The sequence below is a fragment of the Typha latifolia genome, chromosome 2, assembly GCF_019914945.1.
Source record: "Typha latifolia isolate L0001 chromosome 2, TyphaL0001v2, whole genome shotgun sequence".
Lineage (NCBI taxonomy): Eukaryota > Viridiplantae > Streptophyta > Magnoliopsida > Poales > Typhaceae > Typha > Typha latifolia.
Genome location: NC_133087.1, coordinates 12,847,400 through 12,855,843, shown reverse-complemented (window position 1 = coordinate 12,855,843; position 8,444 = coordinate 12,847,400). Strand labels below are relative to the sequence as shown.

Here is an 8,444-nt window from a genome sequence, read left to right as displayed (position 1 = left end):
AAACAAAAGAAGTAGAGGAGGACAGGGAGTAGGTCAAGTATCGCACGCGCTTGGTGCATGCGGCAAAAAAAATTTTTCATTTTAAATCTGGGTGTTACAGTGCATATAGTAATATTGTAATATAGTAATATGCCATTCTTTCTCTCAAATTTTGGGTTTCTCTGCTTATTAAAATAGTTCTCTTCTTTACTTTATAGAGTCTAAGGGAGATATTTGTCAAGAAAGTTACAATAGTGGTAGGAAAAATACTCTGCAACGAAAGCATATTAAAGCTTGTCTCAGAATCAGGACTCATCTCGTATCAGTAAACACCAAAATACATTAGAAAGACTGCACAAAATACTGATGCTTAATTGAGAATTTTAATTGATACTGGAGCAACTATTACCCTTGTATTTAGAATGACTGTTAGTATCATGACAATAATGCATTAGAAAAATATAAGGAAAAGAAAAGGGACAATAAATCTGATCATGCCCAAGCATGAGATTCACTAGATAACAAGTTACAACAAACAAGTATCCCGGAAATCGATCTTTGTATGGACTATCAACCTCGAGTTAGAGACCAATCACAAGAGATCAAAGTGATCTAGGGGGCTTCTCTAACAATGCAGAGAGGTATACCTCATCCTTGGACTTGAATGAAACCACCCACTTGTGCTTCTTGTACCTGAACTGCAGGAACATGTACATGAAATCGTCCAGATCCTTTCTGCTGCAGAAGAACTTATCCACCCAGAGCAGCCCCCCTGGCCTCAGCACACGATCCCAGTCAAACAGGATGAAGTCTAGCAACTGGAGGTCGATCCATCCGTCAAGGAACACACTCGTATGGATTATATCCATAGTGTTGTCGAACAACGGCAGCCGCTGACTCACTGTGGTGTAAAGCGGGATGAGTCCTCTCAGAGCTATCATCTCACTGAATGGCGCGCCTACGTTCAGCGCAGTCGAAACTATCGTCACATTGAACTCCCTCATTCTGGCAGCAAAGCTCCCAGTGCCAATGCTAACGTCGAGTCCAATCCTGATCTCCCCAGGCTTCACTGCAAGCACATCCTTAATGAGGAAGTCTGCAAGTGAGCCATTCTTGACCCATTTCACCTTCTCTTTCTCCAATTCAAAGCATCCGATGCACTTAGAGAATCCCCTCCTGGGATTTTTGCTCGATAGGCACTTAAAGTCCCGGCATTGGTACTTGCTCCACCGCACGTTGCGGTTGTCAGGCATTGTCCATAGAGACTCATTGATCGGGAGAGGCCGCTGGTAGAGCTTCGATGCGCGGGTCAAGCACCGCCTCCTTGGGAGGGGATCGCAACCCCCCAACATTAGCTTCTGGCCCAAGTTCCAGTCATCGTTGCAATAGGATCCGATGTCGTAGTTCATGTACTCCTCGAGTTCCTTCCTCATGAGCACGCAAGCATGACCTATAGTGTTGTAGGTCTTATTTGTTGAATAGACGCTGAGCTTTGCGCCTCGGTTTCCCTTGGACGTGATGTATTTACGAGTTTCCTCCACCGTGAAGAAATTGATCAGGGGGTCCTCCACTATAGAACCTGACACGGATCCATCCTCTGGTTGGGGTATTCGAATCAGCCTGAGGGCAATGTGCGCACTGTAGAGGGGCTGGATCACCTCCTCTTCAAGGAACCTCTTGAACTCAGACATAGTGATGTTCTGAGCTAACGCAGCTTCCTTCTTGGTGTTGTCCTTGTTCTTGTTCTTCCCAATATTTTGGGCAGTGGATTCGAGCTTTTCCTGAAGCTCTGAGAGCTGTGAGACAACGTCCTCGACCCGGTCAGAGAGAGCCCTTAGATCGAAGTCTGTGTAACCCTCTTTGAGAGTATGGAACTTCCGGGATGCATCTTTGTTGTCATGGAGTAAGGGGCTGGTAGAGTAGAAGCGATGGAGGTTGGCAATGCTGATGAAGATGACGAACACGCCTATTATGATCTGAATCACGGCCATAACTCTTGTAAACCCGCACTTGGAAAAGCATAGCCCCTGCATCCTACACTAGTGTAGGTAAGGAAGGAGCTCAATAACTAGCAAAAACCTCTCTAGCTATCTTTAATTCGGTGCCTTGCTCCAATTTTATCAAGAAAAGATGCATATTGTAAAGATCTTCATGCAATAACTGAACAAATTGACACTTTGATGTGAAAAACATTATCCGGGAAGGTCCTATATCCTTCAGAGTTGGGATATCCAGTGTACTAACTAAATTCACAAGGTGCACAAAATTTAGAAAATGTTGACAGTTTTGAAATAAAAGCTGAAAGTATCTGTACATATAAAAAGAAAGTCGCATTATCGCTGAATATAGAAAGCCCAAAGTAATCCTCAATCATCATCAGAAAATTGATATGCTGTTAAGGAAAAACTGAAAAAAAATTCAGGAACAATTCAACAATATTAACTTAAAAATATTTGCCGTCGATTAAGAGCAAGAACTATGAAAGGAGAAAAAAAAAATGAAATGGGAATTAGTTGAATATGTAGATAAGTTAATCTCCTACTGTAAGGCCAAGTAAAGAGCTTGCAAAAGAGAAGTGGCCCAGAACAGAGTTAATATAGCAATATAGGAATGGAAATTGAGCAGATGATGGGCTAACAAACAAGAAGGAAAAATCAAACAAATTTCAAAAGCAAACTAAAAAGAAGGCACAAGAATTTTTTTTTTTAAATGTCTGTTATGTAGATTTCTGAAAAGAAAAATTAGGAATCAACTGAATGCTGATCCTTAAGAGAGAATATTATGAACTTATAGTCTGATGCCAAATATAAAAATTTAGTTTCTTTGCAGTACGAATGTCAATGGATTAAAACTTATTGTGATCTCAATGGATTAAAACAACAGATAAAGCATCAGATATAACATAAATCTTGGTTCTTTTGGAACCTATGAATATAGGTTAACACAATAAGCAACAAACAGGGCACTCCAAATCTCCATCCATTTCGAAATGAACTTGGGACGATTTTCTAAACACAACAAAACATTCAAAGATTTCAACTAGTTTGAGCTCGAGTTCACTTTAAAACTCTATACATTAGATATAGCAAAAAGATCGCCATTTCGCACAATCTAAAATCCACCAACAAGCTAGAAAAAAGCAAACAAACACATCAAGAAGCCAGGCAAAGCCAAACAGTGCAATAAAAGAGAACGTAGACGCGAGGCAAGAAACTTACGAGCTTCGAAGTCGGGCGATCTACTCGAATTGATGGCGACGACGCCGTTGAAGAAGAGCGACGCTTTCGCTAGCATAGTAGCTTTTGACCAAACTCATAGTGCGTCACTAAAAATGTACCCAAATAGGTGGGTGTCATAGGTATATATTTAAATATTGGGTGATATGGAAGAACTATTTTGGTACCTCTAAGGCTATAACTTACAAGAAGTAATGTCTAAATAAATTAGTTAGGCATCACATTTTCGTATTTATGTGTATCATAAGTCGCTCATAAAGCTAATGATTCACGTTAAATAGATCCTCTCAGTTAGTTATTTATTTAGGTTTATATTTATAAAATTCGCCTATTTAGAATCCTCGATACATTTGGGTGGTGGTGGAACTCTCAAATAAAATTTCTGGCATAAATGTTAAATTAACATTAGATCGTAGTCTAGCACGTGTTGAGGGTGAGGGGAGTTGAAAATCGCGTGCTTGGTGCCACCTCTCTCTCTTCTTTGGCGTGTATTGAGATCTGCGATGGTAGTCGGCATTTTATATCTGGGAAGCGACGCGGTTACCCGCAAATTCTGCAGCATGGAGCGAGTTACCATCTGAGATATTACTTTCTTTTTTCTTTCTTTATTTTAAATGAGGATCAAACCAAACTTTCAAGTCCAAATGATGCAAAGATAAAACTAGCTGACAAAATGATAGAATCATAGCTGAAGAATGAGTAGACATGATTAGTCCGAATTCGACCGACCTACATTTTGCTACCTGGCCCAGTTGGTATTTGGGCCCAGGTTGGGCTTTGTGAACGAGGGAGAGAGAGAATGGGAGAAAGAACAGAGAGAAATTTGGAGAAGATGGGTTTGCTAGACGAGTAAGAAGATTGCAGAAAGAGAAAATAAACATGGAAGAGTTGGGGTTTGTGGATGGATGAGGAAAAATATGGGGAGGATTTGAGCTTGTAGACTGAGGAATAAGAAGGAAGGGGAGTTACTGTTGGAGGCATTTGAATTCGTGATTATGTTCTGGATGGGTACGCTCTTGCCGATGTGTTACAGTACTAATCGTAAATGAGTAATTATTCTTGCCATAAAGTGGTTATGGATGGGTAAGAGATGAGATGTGCCCTTTTAATTCCCAAGGATAAGAGTTCATAACATTATTTGTGCATAGATAAATTATCGAACTATATAAATCTTGCCTGTGGTTAAAATTCATCCCGACTCTCTTCAAGCTTGCCTTGAAATTAATTCCAAGCGTAATCAAATTATGGAGCTCTATTCTAATTATGTAAATTTGAGCATATTGTGAGTTAGGACAAAAGGTCGAACCTAGACAAACCACATGAAGCACAATCAAGTATAGTTCTAGCCACACTTAATTCAAGCTTGAATTGGATCGAGAATGACTTGATTTTAAAAGTAGATATGAACCTTTAGATCTTGATCTAATTTTTCTAAAGGTGGCTCAGTTGCTAACGTTGTCTTGGGGATAGTTCCCTAAATAAGAGGAAAAATGTTATAATGAAGAGTTGGACGACGAGGAGGAGGATGTTGGATTATGAGAAGCAAAGTAAGAACGCAAGTTAGAAAATTCAAAAAGTATAATTTTATTAAGAATAAATCACATTCTCTTTATTCTTTAGGGAATTCAATATATAAAAATATACATTTTACATACTTTGTAATTCACACTCTATTTTTGAGAATTCTATAACCCTAGTTCTCCTTTTTTTTTAATAATTTTTATTTAATACCCTAGATTAATTTGAATGGTACCAGCAAAGGAATATTATGTTATAATATACTGAACAATTTATAAAATACATAAATTACCCCTATCTCCTTCATCATCTTCGCTCCTTCCGATCATCCTCATCATCTCGTTATGCCTAAGACGAATTGGAGCTCGCTCCATCTTCTCCGACTAACACCCGATCGAGGCAAGGATAGGTAGAAGAAGAGGAGGGGGAAGACGAGGGAAGATGGTGCAACAACGGCATAAGAAGGTGGTTGGGAAAAAATAAAGGAAGATGGTAGAGGGGTAGAAATGAGGGAAGGGACGGTAGGGTGAAAAGAATATAATGTCCTCTTTAAGATCTTGATTAGTTGCAGGAAAGCAGCCCGCGCAACTGAGGAAAAATATTCACCAGATTTTCTACCATAGTCAGAAAATTATGAAATTAGGGGTGGCCGACCTGATCTACGTTTTTAGTATTTATGCCTTTCGCAAATTAGGACTGCAACTGGGACAAAAATACACAAGAGCAGGGGTGATGGTGGTGGTGACGGGTGGAGGTGATGATAAGGTTAGGGATGATAATGGAGATGAGGGTGATTGGTTTGTGAAATTTAGGGGATAAGGATGAAGGGGGAGAAGTGGCTGAGATTCCAAGGAGGAAGGAGGACTCAATAGACGAGGGAGGTTAGAAGAACACTGACATCGAGATGGCGCACCGCTATGGCTTAAAGGAATAGGAAGGGAGATTAGGGTAGGGAGGATAGAAAGGAGATAAAAATCATATTCATTTATCATAATCATTTTAGTTGCCATCCACACCTTAAGAGGCTAACCAAATAAGCCAAAAATAATAATTATTAATCCTAGAAATAATGGATTCTCGTCGATCGCGTTTGAACAGGGTCGACCGTGTTCGAACGCACAAATTGCATTCTTTATCGATACGAACGTATACAGGCGTTCACATGTGGGTGTTCGAACGCGGCCAAGTGCATTCAAACACACAATTTGCGTTCTCTGTGGATCTGAATGCCTATAGATTTTCGCAAGGGCATTCAAACGCGACATACAGAAATCTTATTTTCTTTTCTAAAGTAAATAACTAGTACAATAAGAAAGACTCCCGCAATTATAGGGGTATTACTAATTTTAGTAATTTGGTTAATGTTGATTAGTTAAAATAATGTTACGATGTTAAATAAAAATTATAGGAAAAAAGATGGGTCAGATTATAAATCCTCGAAGACGGGGTATGAATAATAAAATATGTAAAATGTAAGGTGTAATTTGTAAAATTCTCTATTCTTTATTGTTTAATTTTATGCTAAAATTACCATAATTGTCTTTTGATTATATTTTAAAGAAAAATTTGGGGTCAAATTATAATTATTGATCATATAGGATAAATATGAGTTTTTTTATCAAACTAACCCTTAAATTTTATTTAGTAAATAGACCACACCTCAAACTTAATATCAAAAGGTTATTTTTTTATCAGCTCAACATCACCGATGACGTCTCAAGCATAGATACACATCAGGGGTGTCTTTTATTCTTATTTTAGTGTTTATTTCATTGAAAAATAAGTTTTCTGTATGTCGCGTTTGAACGCGGATGGAGTGTGTTCGAAAGCGCTTGTGAACGCCTGCATTAGATTCTTAAAAATAGAGAACGCGAAATGTGCGTTCGAACATGGATGGAGTACATTTGAACGCGCTTGTGAACGCCTGCATCAGGTTCACAAATATAGAGAACGCAAAATGGGCGTTTGAACGCTATCAGCAAAAATCTACTATTTTAGGGTTAATAATTGCCATTTTTGAAATGTTTAGTTAGACTCTAAAGGTGTGGATGACAACCATGGAATCATTATTGATGAATTGAGTTTTTGCTCTGCCTCCTTCGTCTTCTTCTCTCTCATTCTCTCATTCCTCGGCGACGCCGTTTCTAACCTCCCTCGACCGGCCAATGACCCTAGTCCCTTAGGGGCAGCCCTCTCCTCCCCCTTCTTTCAATCTATCCATCATTTGCCCTAATCCTTCCATCACCCATAACCCTTCCACCACCCATAACCCTTCCACCACCACTTATTCACCGGTGCCAGCCCATTAACGCCGGTCCACCACTATCCACCATCATCTAGGATCTCGTGCCTCCATCCACGGATCCTAAGAAAGACTACCCGACGTTCGTCCACTAATCGAATGATATCTCCAGATCTCGATATCCGATTCACCCTGAAACTTGATTTGTTAAAAAGCTCTTTCCCGGGACTACAACATATCAAAATCTCACGTCGATCTAACGGCGGCATCTTTTGGGATCTATTTCCAAAGTTCCGTTTCAGATCTTGTCCAAATCTAAAAATCGAGATAAATCAAGCCTTAGCCAAAAAGGGGAGATCGTATCAAACTGGTATCAAAGCCACCATTTCTCGGACATACGCTTCCAAAGACAACCACCAGAGCTATAGTTGCACGGCAAAATGAGGAGGAAGAGATCTCCCCAATAGAGGAGGGGGAGATGACTACGGGAACTTCCACCCACGAAAGCGCCCGACCAAATCTAAATACCGAAGAGCCTAGTGTTCAAGCCATGATTGGGTCTCTTTTCGAGCAAATGGCCATCAATAACTAGATGATGATGAAGATGATGCGGGAAGTACGAGCGACAAGAGAGCTATGGCGATAGGGAATGCACCAATGTCAAGGACGTTGGCTTATCCAAAAAGCCTGAGATATGCACTGATTGATCCGACTTGCCGAAGCCTTGGACGGCCTTGATTGACGATGAGACGGGATACCTCTTCTTCTGGAACACCAAGACCCAAGTTGTACAATGGGAGGAGCCCAAAATCCCTATGCGAATGTCATGGTGGTCTCCCTGGACGTAGGTGCCTTACAGTGAGGCCACAACCGCGTACGCGTATATTGACAAGGCGGGACGAGTTGTATTCAATCCCTAGAACACCACCCAGAAGGAGGCATCGCGACGACAGACACCGGCATACGAATATGATCCTTCACCATATAGATAGATGCTAACGTCAAACAAGGTCACAAATCGTGACTTTAGCCGGAGAACGATCGACGCTATAGTGGCGTGTCTGAAACCTTCTTCAACAAGCATGGCAATCACAAGGCAGCATGGGGAGCCCTCCGCAGCATACCCAACATCCTCCACGGCCTCCCTATTCCCCACAAAAATAGAGGAGAATTCGGATAACCAATAAGATCGAGCTTCTACACCCCAACCCATGGTCAGCCGCAACGAACCACTACCGGCTACAGTGGGATCCTCAACCATTGTAGCAACCCCCGGAACCTCCACATCTTCCCATGCACCGGAGACCTCGCCGACAAACCGTGAAAGGCTAGCCGCACCTTTCCTGATTCCTGTAGAAACGACGAAGAGTCCAGCTTCAAGGCAGCAGTTTCCTCCGGCGAGCTCGACGATTGGAAAGGTTCTTTCGACGTCAGAACGGAGTTCTTCGATGAGTCGACAAACGTGCGAA

General features: G+C 41.0%; 1 protein-coding gene across 3 annotated transcripts; it reads right to left on the bottom strand.

Annotated features, from left to right (window-relative positions):
* Positions 1-366: 366 nt before the first annotated feature.
* On the bottom strand, positions 367-3,485 carry LOC140780937 (probable methyltransferase At1g29790). 3 transcript variants are annotated; one of them, XM_073126656.1, is made up of 2 exons: positions 3,198-3,485; positions 367-2,018 (listed from the first exon to the last, which is right to left on the bottom strand). In XM_073126656.1, the coding sequence occupies exon 2, from the start codon at positions 2,010-2,012 to the stop codon at positions 582-584; it is 1,431 nt and encodes a 476-aa protein (XP_072982757.1). In that variant the 5' UTR covers positions 2,013-2,018; positions 3,198-3,485; the 3' UTR covers positions 367-581. The 3 variants fall into 3 exon arrangements, with proteins under 3 accessions (XP_072982757.1, XP_072982758.1, XP_072982760.1); XM_073126657.1 differs by having other exon boundaries at positions 367-2,013; XM_073126659.1 differs by having other exon boundaries at positions 367-2,006; positions 3,198-3,320.
* Positions 3,486-8,444: the final 4,959 nt, after the last annotated feature.

Coding starts and splice junctions, on each gene's coding strand:
- LOC140780937 (XM_073126656.1), bottom strand. CDS start 2,012: ATGCAGGGGCTATGCTTTTCCAAGTGCGGGTTTACAAGAGTTATGGCC.